General features: G+C 51.2%; 1 protein-coding gene across 1 annotated transcript in view; it reads left to right on the top strand.

Moving 5' to 3' along the window:
- Positions 1-1,389: 1,389 nt before the first annotated feature.
- NUDCD1 (NudC domain containing 1) overlaps positions 1,390-16,198 on the top strand; it is a 31,712-nt gene continuing 16,903 nt past the window's right edge. Inside the window, exons 1-5 of the mRNA XM_078613690.1 lie at positions 1,390-1,699; positions 9,086-9,240; positions 9,490-9,675; positions 14,310-14,487; positions 15,033-15,284. Of these exons, the coding sequence (XP_078469816.1) occupies positions 1,588-1,699; positions 9,086-9,240; positions 9,490-9,675; positions 14,310-14,487; positions 15,033-15,284 (883 nt within the window). The 5' untranslated portion in view covers positions 1,390-1,587. The remainder of the gene's footprint in view (positions 1,700-9,085; positions 9,241-9,489; positions 9,676-14,309; positions 14,488-15,032; positions 15,285-16,198) is intronic.

The following is a 16,198-nucleotide window of genomic DNA, read 5'->3' as shown; positions in this document are numbered from 1 at the left end:
CAGCCAGAGTGGCTGGAAAAATTACATTTTATGGTAGACATGACAGCACATCTAAACACGCTAAATACAACCCTTCAGGGGAAAGGAGGCACAGCCCTGCACATGCTGGAGGAGGTTTTGGCATTCGAGCGCAAGTTGACAGTGTTTGTCAAAGATTTACAGAGAGGTACACTGTCTCACTTTCCCTCTTTGAGAGAGTTCAAACAAAGTCATGATACGATAAATTTGGAATATTTCAAGTCTGCAATCACCACAATGCAAAGTTCGTTTGGGAAACGATTCTGTGAGTTCAGAGAGGAAAAAACGACATTATCCTTCCCTGTCACTCCCCTGGCGATCGATCCATCCCTATTGAATATGACTGCATTTGCAGGTGTAAGTCAACCTGATCTTGAGATGGAACTGGCCGATATAGCCGACAAAGATATATGGGTGTCCAAGTTCAAATGCTTGACCGCTACTCTTGAGGATGTTGCCCGTCAGAAGGCCATTCTGGCTCAGAATCATAAATGGAGTGATATTGAAAACCTTCCCAAATAGGACAAACTTGTATTCGAAACATGGAATGCCATCCCCAACACTTATATAAACATGAAAAAGTATGCATTTGGAGTCCTGTCGATCTTCGGCTCCACATATGTATGTGAGCAGGTCTTCTCCAACATGAACTATATTAAAAACAAACATCGATCACGCCTCACAGATGACAGCTTGCAAGCCTGTGTGAAAATGAAGGTGATGTGCAGACACTGTGCACTGAGGTTCAGGAGCAAAAATCCCATTAACCAGGTAATTTAGCTATTAATTTGCAAAAATATATTTTACATTGTTAAGTGAAAAAGTCCTTTTTTTATTCAGATTGACAGCTGACTGCACGATCCTGTATATAGCAATAAGGTAAGAAACAATATATGCAGTGTTATATTTGTTTTAAATGTTGCAATGGTTTTGCGGCTCCCAGTTTATTTTTTCCTTCGGAAACGGGTCCAAGTGGCTCTTTATGTCTTAAAGGTTGCAGACCCCTGATCTAAGGGGTGAAACCCCCTTAGTAAGATGGCGGTCACGGAAATCGTCATGCATCTAAGGGCGTGGAAACTCCTTAGTAAGATGGCGGTCACGGCAATCTTCACGCTTCTTATTCAGCGGTGAACCCCCCGAGTAAGATGGCGGTCACGGGGATCTTCACACATCTGGCTCGGGGTGGAACCCCCTTAGTAAGATGGCGCTCACGGCAATCTTCATGCATCTAAGGGCGTGGTACCCCCTTAGTAAGATGGCGACTATGGCAAACCTCACGCTTTTCAGCGGTGAACCCCCTAAGTAAGATGGTGGCACCGGCAATCTTCGCACAAAATCGCCATCTTACTAAGGGGTGGAGGTCCGTGACGACACCGCGAGCCCCCCCCCCTACCCAATATGGCGTTCTGGTACTTATCGGCGCCTCCTCCGTGCTGTGAGTCGTCCATGTGAGTGTGCGGGGCTCCACGCGTCCCACCCTCGCCGCGATCGCAGCTCGCCAGAAATTAGCGGGAGAGCGATTCGAGCTTCAGCAGCCGCACCGAGAGACGGACGAGCGGCTCGCCAACCATGGCGGTCAACGTCTCGCTCACCGTGAACCGGGCCCTGCTAGACCCCAACTTTGAGAGCTACCGACTCTCCCTGGACCCCATCCCCACCTACAGCGTGCAGCTGCAAGAAGGTAACGAGTCGCTTGGTGAGCTGATGATCAATTCCGCTGCTCTGGGGACCGAGCAGGTGGACTCTGTGAGATGGGTACAGGGCCAAGTAGCGGGCATTGCGAGTTGCACTTGAGCAATGGTACATCTCACTCTCACTGACCCTCTCTCTCTCAACCCTCTCACCATCTCTCTCACGCTCTCTCTCACCCTCTCACTCTCTCACCCTCTCAGCTTCTCACGTTCTCACTCTCTCTCACGCTCTCACGCACTAACCCTCTCACTCTCAACCCTCTCACCATCTCTCACGCTCTCTCTCACCCTCTCACTCTCTCACCCTCTCGCTCTCTCGCCCTCACGCTCTCGCTCCTCATTCTCTTACCCTCTCACCCCTCACGCCAACACACAACTACGATGGGACTACGAGTGAACCTCTGTTCAAATGCCCGTGTGTGTCCAGCTCCTTTGTCAACGCACTGCTGGATGAGGTCGCTGCCCCCCCCCCCCGCTGTTGTGCGTGTCGTGGAGTTCGTTTGACCATACTTCACCACCGCGCTGCCCAGTGCGGTGAAGTAACAACAATGCAACTTCGCTGCACTGCCCTGTGCTGCCCAAGATATCGCCCCGCAGTCTATAACAGCCCCTGGTGTGTGGCGGTAGCCAAGGCAAGCACCATAATCCAGGCGCTACACCTGCTTAGCTTCTGTCCCGGGGGATTCGCTCGGTAGGCCACGTGGACTCACCCCTGTCACATTTGATAAATGTGCCACGCTCCCACCCGCCTGGTGGATTTCGGGGTTATTTTTATGGCTTTCAATACTTAGAGCTCCCCTCAAAACCTCGTTATATGCGGGACCTGGTATATCGACCCGAAACAACCAAGATAAACATATAGTGCTCGTGAACTGCCAGATTTTCAAAGGCAAGGAAACCTCTCTGTTAGATGTTTTGTAAATGTACATTTAGATAGTTTTGCATTGAATTAGGACCGATATCTCACAGAGGACACTTGCTCACACACATCTCTGGCAGTTCACCAGCAGTCGTTTAAACAAGCCGGATTCTGATTGAGACGCTGCATATATTGAAAACCGGTCCAGAGTTTTCTTGTACTAAATCAATGCTGCTGAAATTATGCACTCCCAGATGGCCGTGTGTGGCTGATGGGATGTAATTAAATTTAGTTTTTAATGTGGGGAGACATAATGGGAAGAAGTAAGTGTGTTGTCTGCTTAATGTATTAATCTCTCTGGTTATTTCGGTAAAGTCACGTACAAAATAAAATCAAATAGTAATAGAATACGACGTTTCTGTTGCAACACAAGCAACCATCATCAGATAAGAATGAATGATGAACACACAGACACGGAAACAACATAGGCAGACACACGTGCAGAGAGAGACACACCCAGACAAACAGGAGGGCAACGACTCTGTGCATTGCATTACACTTCTTAATTTTACTAAATTTGCTTTCTCAAAATTTCGATGTCTTGCTCTAAACCAGGGGTGTCCAAACCTTTTTCAAAGAGGGCCACATTTGATAAAGTGAAGATGCCCGGGGGCCAATAGTTCCTTTTGACATTTTTTTAACCACAAAAGTTACGTGGAAATACACACTGTTATAAAACAATTTTCATTGTCACAATTACCTTTATTTTTCAATTGACAATGTAAGCAAATATAACCCACTCAAGCAGAAGTGAACAACTCTAAAAACACAATTCTGCCTTTCATTCAGTCAGATAACATTGAACAAACTGTATAGAATACCTTAAATTTCCATGAGTTAAATAGCTTTGCCTCATGAACATCTTAAACAGGAGTTATACGTAATGCAAAGTGGTCTGTTATCATTAAACTTTAAATCAAGTGAATTTTGCCTTTGTCTTTTACAACATCTTTCAGAAAGCAATAGTTTGTGTCACATCTACAGGTACATAACACCAACAGTTATCACCAAATCTTATTCAAGAGTTTAATAAAACAAGTGCCATAAGTCCAAGTGCATTAGTGTGCTTTAGGCTTTTCACTGTTAATGGTGACAGATGTTACCGTTCAAAACACTCAATTTCAGATTGATCAAGGAACAGATAACTTGCTGACACTAATGAGAAGGGTGATACTGAGATCTAGATTTCAGTAAAGAGACCAGGTCTGGCTTGAGGGCAGTGGTTGAGATGCGTAAAATGCCACGCAAGTGGGAGTCACTCATCCTTGACCTCAATCGGTTCTTGTTTAAGTTCATGACTGCAAATGTTTGCTCACACAAATATGTGGAGCCGAATAAGCTCAGTATTTTCTTAGCGAATGACCGCATTTCTTTTTTTGCAGTCGCCATGGCAGAAATGACTCGGGAAGGGTTTGCGGCACGGATACAGAGCCAGATAGAATTATAATGGTGCTGCTACCGTGTGGTGAAAGGAGGAATTACATCTTTAAAGTTTTATGATTTATAAGACCGAAGCTGCGGGCCGTATGAAATCTGACCGCGGGCCGTGATTGGCCCGCGGGCCGGACTTTGGACATGCCTGCTCTAAACCACTGTCTCTCCTCCGGCCACTGTGGTCCGGAATTCCACGCTGCTCCTTGTCCCCTCGTCTGTCTGCTGCGCCCCTCGTTTTGTTCGCCTCCCCACTCCTCTCTCGACTTAAGGTCTCGGCACAGAGTCGTCTTTCTGTTCGTCTTGGTGTGTGTCTCGCTCGGTGTGTCTTGGTGTGTGCCTCTCTCTGCACGTGTGTCTGCCTGTGTTGTTCCCGTGTATGTGTGTTCATCATTCATTCTTACCTGACGATGGTTGCTTGTTGCAACCGAAACGTCGTATTCTACGATTATTTGATTTGATTTTCTACTTTACTTTACCGAAAGAACCAAAGAGTAATTTCTGCAGTCACGAAAGCTTCGAATCTAGTTCAATGTGTTAATGTTGGAACCACGTGGCACGGGCTGCGGCCACCAGGTGGCAGCCGAGTCACAGAGGGGGCTTTTGTAGATCATTGTCCGTGCAACCCGAGCATAGCACTTCATGGGGGGAAGCGTGTTATCAATATTAAATGATGATGATGATGATTGGTTGGATATAGTTTAAATGTTTCCCTTCACTCGAAAGGCTCTGAGTTTCTGCAGACGTTCATAGGTTTGCAATGTTACAATTAATATTTGAATTGGAGCGAATATCTTCTGACTTGAATGGGTTACACTGGCAGGACTTGGCTGGTGTTTTTGGCGTGGAGCTGCGAGGTGTGGCGAGGAGATGGCAGTGCTGATGGTCGCCCCCTCGTACACAGCGTCCTGGCTTCTCTCTCGATTCTCCGGCTTCCTCTGACACGAAAGCAAATCTGTCAATTTAGAAAATTGGCCAAAAACTGCATTGTAGCAGGACCCTGCAGTAAAACAGTCGTTGGACTCGGGGAGTCTTCCCTGGGTAAATGCACATTATTATTATCAGTATTATATACGTGCTTATTTTGTGGCTATAGCAACGAAGCGGGCGCAAGCAGCTCTGCCTCGCTCCGTGTAATCTTGTGCCCGCATCTCACTCTGCCTCCAACTCGAGCCGTTACCATAGCAGCAGCGGCGGCGGTGGCGGTGGCACCACTGCATGCAGCTATGTTAAACGATTAAGAATCTTCGCCAATATTAAATTGGAGAGCACCGGTGGTCGGTTTTAATTTACTCAGCAGATAGAGGGACGGGCGAGGGGGCACGTGGCTCGGATCCAGCCCCAGACGGGCACGTGGCACTTGAGCTCTCTTCACCACAGTGGCCCAGTGATTTGGCAGAATTGTTTGGCAACCCCCAATCATTATTAATTATAATTCAGCTTGTTTACCCAGGAAGGTTTCACTGAGTCTCCGGACAATTTTTTCAGGAGGGCCCTGCCAATGTTGAAGCAGTAGGGAGCAATGTTGCCGTGTTTAATCCCAATTGAGTAAATTTGTAGGTAATTTTTCAGCATTAGCGCGTTTGGCCAATTCCAGTTACATTGTGTGGGCATTATTTTTTAAATGTGGCACAGAGGCTCAAGTAAGTTTTGTGTGCATGTGTGACGCGTGAAGGAGTCCAACTGCCTGCCACAGCTGGCACCATAGGCGGTATATCCACCAGTCATTGCAGTCGGTGAACCTTTAACTCCTTGTGTCTGTGCCGTGACCTCTTGCTGGCATCCATCCTCCGCACGTCAACGGGTGCAGCTCGCCGCAGCGTTGGTGACGATGTCAGCGTCACCTCGTTGGGCATGGCAGCTGCTGTTGTTGTTGTGTGGTGTGCTATGATGCATCAATTCATAGATTCATATTGATTCCCATGCTCAGCATTTATATAAACATATATATAAACCACTTTGCATATCCTGTGTGTGAGCAGGGATTATTTTTATGTACATTAGGCAGCCTCGCAGTCAATTCAAATAACACAAAGGCAAAAATCCCCCATATAACCTTAACAAACTGTTGGGGCAAGTGCTGTTAGCGATCACCTGTGAAGGCCGGCACGAGGGTGGGTGGCCAGCACCACGTTCAGCCACCTTTCTCTCCCCATTGGTGATGTTTAAAAATCACAAAAAGTACTCATTTCAGGCTGAGTCGACCTAATCGAGGCCCAGGACTGGTTCAAATATTCGCCACTGTTAGTGTCCACGAGCGGGAATTGAACTCGGGTCGCCGGATTCGTAGCGCAGTGCACTCGCACACACGCATGCACTCGCACACTTACACACACGGACACACACGTACACACTCATACACACCACACGCTCTCACCGTGGCCATCCTCTGCTCAGTTCTTCTTCCAGCACCATCGCGGCGTGGATATGCGGCGTTGGCCATGAATGGAAATCGAACTGGGTTCACCGGGTTTGTGCAACAGCACGCTAACCACTATGCCACCATTCCCTACTTACGAAATAAGTATAAGGTTTGACACACACATGCATCTGAATGCACCATCACCACCAATCGTAGGATGACAAAGCTCAAGGTAGAACTCTCCGGAGCGACGCGACTCGCAACGTGATTCAACACCTCCTCCTCTCTGCACATTCGCAGCAGCAGCAACGTTCGGTCTGCACTGACTTCTAAGAGATGCTTAAAGGCCCCCCCGCCTCATTCGTCTGGATTTTTATGGGCATTGAGGCAGGCTGTCCGCCTCAGAGTCATGGTCACATACATATATATGTGTTCGTGAAATATTGTGCACGTTATAAATCACTGCATTTATTTATTTAAAGTGTCACGGCGGAATATTGCGAGCGTTTTCCTTTTTGCGGATTACGGTGCTAAATCGGTTGACGTGCTACTCCCCGGTAAAGAAGCCACTGTTATAGCTAAACACACAGTTGTCCACATCGTTGACATGTCTGAAACGTACATCCGGAATATCGCGGACTGCCTTCGATTAAAATCGAGCGCTCTTTTCACGCGTGAAAGCTGCTGGAGCAGACACAGTTTGTACGAGACAGAAGGCAGAAAAATAAAAAATAAAACATGATACGGTAAAAATGAAATTAAAGTTTGGAGTACCACAGAATGGTGGCTACTGAGTCGTGGCGATCGATGGTATCGCACCAAGCCTGGTGCACGCACGCACACCGTGCCACTCAACCGATTTGTCACTTTTCATCTCTTGCCCCTCGGTCAAAGGAAAAGAGACGGGTGCACACCTCGCGCGGGTGAGTTAGACTCCACCTTTCGGTGCCACAGATCCCTAGGAGCCTTGGGGTTTGCGTGAATCTGGCGCTGTGCTAGTTGTAGCACAGAACCAAGTGCAGTCATTGATGACCGTGCTGAGAACATCGACTAAACAGTGCATTACAGCTTAGTCCGCGGGTTTCTACATGAGTCTACAGGTCTCTTTGCGAGTCTGTGCACCTTTATGTAGGTTTACGGGTGGCTATGTCAGTCAATGGTGATCAGGCTGAGACCATCGACTTCACTGCACTTGAGAACTTGGATTAATCACGGCCGGCTGAAACCTGGATCTGAACCCATAAACTCGGCGGTGCCGACTCAGCATCTCTGACCTGCCACCTCGGCTGGCTGCGTGTCGCTGTGCTACCAGCACCATCCGTGGTTTCTGGTGCGGCTGTCCGGTTAGCGGTGGCAGCATGGAAGGGGGCAGGGGGCGGTTGCTTTGTCGCTAAATCTGCGATTTGTTTTTATCTGCACGCGGCAGCGTTTTTTCAATGTAATTTGAAAATCCTCTCGAATGGCAGATTTGTCTCCAATAAAAAGAGCTGCGATCCCGCTTGAATAAACATTGCACGCATGAATATGTAACGCGGCCCTCATGCTGCTGAGAATTAGCTAAGCTTTAAAGCTCCCTAGTGGGGGGGGGAGCGGCAGAGGAGGGGCAGTGATGGGTGTGCGAGGCATCGCCGGTATGAGGTTCTGCACCCACGGCTTGCGTCTCGGTAACCCGTGTGTGACAGAGCCGTGGCATCGCCATCGCCAGCCATATTCTATCCATTGGGGTTTCCAAGTGGCCCAGTGGCCAGAGTGTCAAGCCGGCAAAGCTGAAATGCTGCGTCTCAATTTTGACAGTTGCCTACTATTTAACATCTGGGCTCTCAAGTGTGGTGAGTCGATGGTTTCAGGATGGTCACCAATGGAGACCTGTAGCTTTGACAAGTGTAAATAATTGAAAAATCCACTCCCAAAGCTCGAAAATTGAGCAGCAGCGCAAGGCGACGCTGCCGGTGTAATCTCCACAGTGCGCTCCCAGTCTCGTGCAGTACTGCGGCGGTAACCACCGCGGCGTTGGGTTGCACGTTCCAAACGCTGCTTGCGATTCGCAGTGATTTTGGTGGCCGATTATTCAAACTTTCCTTTGTATTGATATTATTATTATTTAATATTCTAAAAGCAAAACATCAATAACTTTACGGAAGTCGCAGGGTTTTTGTAAATAAGACGGGCGTGCCAGGGCATCCTACCCCTGAATTAGCACTGTATTTTACAAGTTCTGGGATGTCAAATTCCAGGACCGATTCTTCGGCACGTGGTGGTACACTGCTCACTGCGAGACTCTCAAACGACATTTCTTCGTCTTTTGACAACACAATGCCATCATATTTAATGACACACCGGTGTGTGCAGCATTGCGTGGACAATTTTTCATGCCTTGTCCAGACCACTAGCTCGCAATAACTGAACGTGTGGTCATGTTGTGGTTTAAAACCACCGGCTCAATGAGTTGAGAAAATGTGGCCACATCCCAACAACAAGCGGCGGTGCAACAAAGACACAACGTTAGTCCGGCTCCGTCCTCATTAGGGCTCTTCAGTAGAGTACGACCATCAGTGTTCACTGCTACCGTGTCCCTCTGCCATCCGCAGCACAACTGGACTTGGGGAGAGAGGGGGGGGGGGATGAGGAGATGGCTGACCTGCCGTCATCGTCGTGTGTGCGCAGGTGTGGACGAGGTGGAGCTGTCGGAGGACCTGTACACGCGCGACCATGTGCGCGTCTACGGCATGCGCAACCACCTGGTCGCCGACCCCTGGGACGCGACATCGGTCTACTACGTGGACCGCGCCGGGCGCGTGCAGCGCGTGCGCGTTGCGCTGGTGCGTGACAGGCAATGAGTCGTGTTTCGTTACTTGCGATGAGTTGTGGTTAGTGAACCAAAACGAGTCGCAGTTGGTTCTTTGCGAGTTATTTTTAGTTAACTGTGGCAAGTCTTGTTGAGTTAATTATGATTAGTCATGTTTAGTGAATCGCTATGATTCGCGGTTGGTTAAACGCGACCAGTCGTGTTTAGATAATAGGTACCAGCTTGAATCTATCCGTGCTGCGCTGGCTCTGTCGCCCACCAGGACACGTACCTGGGAACGCCGGTGCCCGTGTTCCGGCTGACGCGGGAGGTGGCGGGGAGCCCCGGGCGCGTCAGCACATCCATGCACTTCCTGTCGGAGGAGCGGGCGGCACTGTGCGACGGCGCGGGGACGCTGCTCGTGCTGCACACGGGCGCTCGCGCCGTGGAGACCGACGCTGCGTGGGAGGTAAGTGCTACTGCAAGCCACTCGTGCTGCGAGCTAAGTATGCGTGCGTGCGCGCACGTGTATGGTAAGTGGTCGATTCCACCTTGATTGAGTACTTGGCGTGGTGTGTAACAAACATCGCCACTCGGGAGACACAGGCGGCCAAGCGTGGTGCTGGCCACCCACCCCCTCGTGTGCCATGCCGGCCTTCATAGGTTCTCCCTTACAGCACTTGTCCTAACAGATGGTAGCCTTCTCGCGGCCCAACTGTTAAGTGCCTCATTGTACAACTAATACCGTTACTTCGTCATTTTTGGATATCGCATATTTTCGATTTCAAATATGTAAATCGCATCCAAAATAACGGTCCTTTTAAGGGCCAAAATTATCAGTCAAAGAAGAGTGGGACCAACATTACGAGTATACCAACTTAACGTGGAAGGCCTCTCACGAGCAAAGTGTGAGGTGCTCGCAAAGTGTTTACATCAAGAACACATTGACGTTGTAGCACTCCAGGAAACCCACGCTGAAGATAAACGACTCGTGAATTATAAAATCAGCAGATATGACATAATTCCACCATTAACCATCCGAAATACGGCCTCGCCACTTACATCACGCAAGGCGTTACAGACTATGGGGTGACAAGAAGTCACGACCAATGAAACATGAACCATTACCATCAGAATAGGTCATGTGTCCATGACCACCGTGGATAAACCGCCGAAGAATCCCTGGCCAACTCCAATGATCCCTATTACAGCACATCCATCGGTATATGTGGGTGACCTTAATAGCCACCACACACAATGGGGCTATTCCACAAATGATGAAGCAGGAGATCAACTGACTGACTGGTCGTCCATAAATGATGTTTGTGATTTTCGACCCTAAACAGAGGGAGTCTCCACTCTCCTCGATGGGGGAGCACAATCCAGATCTCTGCTTTGTGTCCAAAGACCACCATGGTCTCCCGCCCTACGCGACAAGGAAAATCCGAGGACCATTCCCCAGAAGCCAACACCGACCAGCAATCGTCCACATTGGACTCCAAATTACGATGATCACAGCCAAACCATTTGCTCGCTGGAACTTCCGGAAGGCGGACTGGTCGGCCTTTCAGGGCAAAACAGAAATAGTGCTGCAAACCATTGACCCGGTGCCGCATAGCTACAACATTTTTGCCAATGCCATCATCGAAGCGGCCACCAACAATATCCCCAGAGGCCACGGAAAGCGATACACTCCATGCTGGAATCTGGAGAGCGGTGAACTCCTGAAAGCGTTCAAAAGAACTCGCGACGAGACAAAGGCATCAGCACTATTAGAGATTCTAAATTCGGCCAGACAACAGCGTTGGCGAGAAACAGTTGGTGATTAACTTTGCACACTCCGGCCGCAAAGCGTGGAATCTTCTTTACCATCTTGGCGCCAACGTACCACCTATAAAAAAAAAAGTGCCGCAAGTCACTGCCAACCAAATCGCCTCTCGCCTCCTCACCTGCACAAAAGCCGCAATGAAAAAGCAACACAAACAAGACGTGCGCAAACATCTCACTGCAACCTTAAGGAGCCTACCGACAAGCTCCACGATCTCCCGTCCATACTCAAGGGAAGAGATTGCTGACGCTCTTCTGGCCACCAAAGCCAAAACTTGGGACCTGTCGGCAACGACTGGCACGCGGCCTTGTTTACCACCGTCCATTTCGGTGGCACAATCCCCAGAGCCTGGAAGGGAGCAAAGATCACGGCCCTGCCGTGAAACCTGGACAGCCAGAAGATGAGGCCTCAAGTTACAGGCCTATCTCACTGCTGTTGACGGATGGAGTGTACGCTGCTGACACGCATTGCGCCCACAGTTGAACCACACCTGCCCGTCGAACAATAATCAAAGTAGCAATCTGTGCATATATGCATGGGATGAATGAACACAAACATATACTATCAATGATATGTACAACAATAGATATATTAGAGTGAGCGTTGTCGAGTGTACGGTATGTAAATACAGTGTGTCTAAACACTATATAAATTGGAAGCGTCCAGTGATCAATGTCTCTATATACATAGGACAGCAGCGTTGACTGTGTATGTGTCTGTATGTGTGTGCGTGAGTAAGGGTGTGTGTGTGTGAGGACAAATGACACAACCAGTAGTGTAGCGGTTAGCACGCTGCGCTACGAACTGGCAACCCGGGTTCGATTCCCGCTCACGGCCAACACCAGAAACGATTATCTGAACCGGTCCTGGGCCTCCCCTAGGTCGACTCAGCCTCAAATAAGTACCTGGCGCGGTGTGTAAACATCGCCGCTAGGGAGACAAAGGCGGCCGGGCGTGGTGTTGGCCACCCACCCCCTCGTGTGCCGTGCCGGACTTTATAGGTGCTCGCTAACAGCACTTGCTCTTAAAGTCTGTTAAGGCTATACGGGGGATCTTTGTCTTTTTTTATGCGGGAGACTGCGTGTGTGTGTGGTGTGTGTTTGAGCTTTGTGTGTGTTTTTGTGTGAGTGTGGGTGAAGAGGACAGGGCAGATATACAACCAGTGATGGCTTTTCAACAGTCTGGTGGCCTGGTGGTAGAAGCTGTCTCGGAGTCTGTTGGTCCGAGATATTTGCAGCTTACTGCTGGAGCGGCAGCGGAGTGCGAGCGTGACAGGAGTGGCGGACATTCGTGCGTGTTGACGTGCGATGACTTGCTGAAGAGATTTGAAAGTGGGATGCGGTAGAAGAAGGTTCCTTACCCCTGGGTGTAGACTTTCGTCGTCGTTGACTGGGCAGTACTGCCGGCTATATCGCTGCAAAATAACTTGAGCAGGGGTCAGCAACCCGTGGGTCCGGGGCTGCGTGCGGCTCTTTAAGGACCGCTTTGGTCATGTTATTTAATAAGGACCACCATCTCGTAATCACCGTACGCATTGCGGCTCTTGAAATACTGAGTTTTTTTTTTTACAGAATTCGAAAAAATGACTCTTATTTTGTTTGCCGACGCCTGTACATGAGGGAACAAATTTGATGTACGTCACGTTAAATCCGCGTTCACGGCATGTTGAGTCTCTGAATTGTAAAATATTTAGAGGAAAAAATGTAACGATGGTTAACTACTGTAGGGTATTTTTTATTAACAAAAGTTTGTGGCATTCCTAAGCGTGATTTCATTTTCGTCTTTGGTCCGAAATTCTTTCCATGGGAATGCATCTTCAATTCTGTAATGGAAGTCAATAGATAAACAGGGTTCGATCTGCAGAATGCCGCTTTACAGAAAACATTTCAGCAATGTATCTGTTCTGTCTGTCGAGGGATGCCCATACATCAGTGTGACGCCATAGATTGCACCAGGTGAGTGACTGCGTGCATATTTAATGGGGTGAGTGCGTGCGTGAGACTGAGTGAATGAATGAGTGTGTGAGTTAGTGAATGAGTGAATGAGTGCGTGCGTCACTGTGTGCACGAGTGCATGAATGCGCGAGTGCGTGTGAGCGCAGTCGCAGTGGCGGCAGCAGAGCAATTAGCGGCGCTGTCCGCAGGGGCTCGTGTTTAATTACCGACGCGCCGTCACAGCCACCGCTCGATAATCAGTACCGTTGGGTGGGGGGGCGGGGGGGGGGACGGTGGGGGGGCACGGAGACTCCGCGCTTTGTCTCGTGCCGCCCGGGGGGAGACTGCGTTAACTCGATTAGGGCGCGCACCGTGTGGATCCGCCGCTAATCACGTCATTTATTATTTATTATTCCCCCCGAACATGAAAAGTGAAACCACGCGCTCAGGCGTGCCGGGCCGCCACCGGGAAGGGCGCGTGCGGGTGGGCGAGCGGGCGGCGGCGCCGTTCGGCGATCTGATTGTGCCGATCGCCTCTTTCGCAACGCTGCGCTGCGTCGTCCCGCCTGCGGAAACGATGCTGAGGATACTCTCGCAATTTGTAACACGCACCATGTTACACAGACACGAGTGAGCGTGACGGAGGCGCGGAGCCACGTGCAGTGTCGCTTGAAAGCCGGGGGAAAGAGGAGGGGGGGCTTTTAAGTTTCTCTGCTCATGTTGCTGCTGTGATAGTTGCAGCAGCAGCGGAACGGTGATGATGGCCGTGTTCCAGATGGCGGTGGCTTCCACGGAGAAATGACGTCCGGTAGTGGCGGTGCTGGTCCTTAGTGTAGAGAGGAGGAGGATGAGGAGGTTGTGAGTCACTGTTCTGCTGCTGCTGCTGCTGCGGAAGATGTCACTGTGAGCTGCAGTGCAGGCTGACAGCAGCGAGGAGAGACACGGTGGACGACCGGAGGCACGGTGGTGGCACAGACAATCTGAGATCTTACAGCTCACCCCGCTGCTGGCGATGGTGCGAAGCCAGTGGAGGAGAGACTGGAGGCAGGAGATCTTATATAGCCGGCCTTGCTGGCGATGGTGAGGAGACAGTGGAGGGAGCTGAGGGAGGCGGGGGGTAATGCCGAGCACAACCCGAGCGAGATGGTTTCGCGACCGTTGGAGTTTCTTGGTGACTCGATGGAAGGTCGAGGACGGAGTTGCAATCCTGTAGTCGAGGCGAGATCTCACTGCGCTGCCGGTGAGGAGTGACGGGAAGAACTCACTACGTCGAACGTATACGCACCTACTCACATCGATCCGTATGCCAGCAACGTGGTGCACGTGTGCCGTGCGCTGCAGGTGGTGTATAGCGGTGCGGTGAGCACACCCTCGCTCGTGGTGGACGGGCTGCAGAGAGCCGGCGCCGCTGGAGCCGTGCTGGAGCTGCTGCTGCTGCGCGTGGAGCGCGACCCGGCGCCCTCCAGCAAGAGCGGCTTCCACAGCGCGCTCGAGTGGCTCACGCTGGAGCCAGACGAAGGTAGCACCTCTCGCCCAGCCACCAGCACTACCCATAGCCCAGCCGCGAACACTGCCCAATCCTGTGCGGCTACACATTACGAGTTGACGTGATTACTCTCGCCACCACTATCCCCATCACTAACACCTTGGTTAGCCCTACCTCGAACTCAACTGCAAACCCAACCACCAGTCCAATCACTAACATTATTGCTGGCACCATCACTAGCATCAAAGACACAAGATCCCCGTATAGCCTAAACCAACTCTTAGGAAAGTGCTGTTAGCAGACACTTAGGAAGGCCGGCACGGGACACGAGGAAGTGGGTAGCCAGCACCACTCTGGTCAGCCTTTGTCTCCCAAGTGACGATGTTTACCTATCGCACTAGGTATTCAGTTGAGCCCGAGTCGATCTAGGGGAGGCCCAAGACCGATTCAGATAATCGTCACTGGTGTTGGCCGTGAGCGGGAATCAAACTCTGCTAGCCCCACCACTAGGTGTTGCCTACCGCCCGCCCGGGTCTCACCATGGCTCTCCTCTCCCATCCACGTGGTGGGGCCGGCAGGAGTAGTGGCGCCGGCGCGCTTCTCGGTGTCTCGGCGGCGGGAGCTGGCGGGGCCCTCGGCGCCATTCTACGTCGCCCTGGAGCCGTGGGGTGCCGGCATCGTGGTCGCGGCTGACAGGGCCCTCCGTGTGACAAGCGACTCAGCGCGGCCGGTCGCGGAGGAGGAGGAGGAGCAGGTGGAAGTAAAGGAGGAGGAAGAGGAGAAAGAGGAGGAGGAAGAGGAGAAGGAGCTGGCCGTGGACGACGTGAAAGGTGCGGATTTTATGCGGCGTACTGTACCACACGGTGTAAGCTGCATGGTGCCGATCATCGAGCACTTTGCGTCAGAGGCAGGCGTCCCGCATTCTGTAAAAAAAACAGTGGGAGAATTTGTTTTTATTTCAGCAGCCTGCCGATTAAATTGGCAGGGATGGCGAGTGTGTCTTGCACATTTGCACGATCGCCAGGGTCAGGCCACGACAGCACCGCCAACGCTTAGGCATCGACGGAAGGGGGTGGTGGAGGGGGTGGAAAGGGAGGAGGAATATATATCGCAGGTCGTGGAGGCCGTTTCATTTGCAAGAGTTGGGCTGTCGTGGGTACAGTCGAGATGTCGACAGAGCGAAGGAACGAATGTGAAATGTCACGTTGCTATTCTGGAGGCGAGCGAGGATCTGCCGGAAAGGGAGCGACAATGAGATCTTGCCTGCGCCGGGCCACGGCGTCACCGGCAAACCATCCGCGCGGCGGACGGACGGGAAAGGGTGAATACTTTTTTCCCGAAAGGAAGTTTGAGCTGGGAAGGAGAGATGTGTGCGCAGGGGGACCGGAGCAGAAGCTGCCGAGAGAGAGGGAGGGGCAGAGAGGGAGGGGCAGCGAGGGAGGGGCAGCGAGGGAGGGGCAGCGGGGAGGGGGCAGCGGGGAGGGGGCAGCGGGGAGGGGGCAGCGGGGAGGGGGCAGCGGGGAGGGGGCAGCGGGGAGGGGGCAGCGGGGAGGGGGCAGCGGGGAGGGGGCGAGGCGTGAGATGTCGATACGCCCCTCGAGCTCGGCTGAATTAATTTTCTGTTTCGCTCTCAAGAACTTCTCGGGAACCGATCCAGCCTCCCCCCCCAACCCCCAAACGTGGCAACGCACTCACTTTATCCTTGCTGGGCCACGACAAAGAGAGTGCCGCCACTTCTGGGCCG

Source organism: Lampetra planeri, chromosome 42, assembly GCF_965212315.1.
Source record: "Lampetra planeri chromosome 42, kcLamPlan1.2.h2, whole genome shotgun sequence".
Lineage (NCBI taxonomy): Eukaryota > Metazoa > Chordata > Hyperoartia > Petromyzontiformes > Petromyzontidae > Lampetra > Lampetra planeri.
Note: the sequence above shows the minus strand (reverse complement) of the source record. Positions and strands in the feature narration are given on the sequence as shown.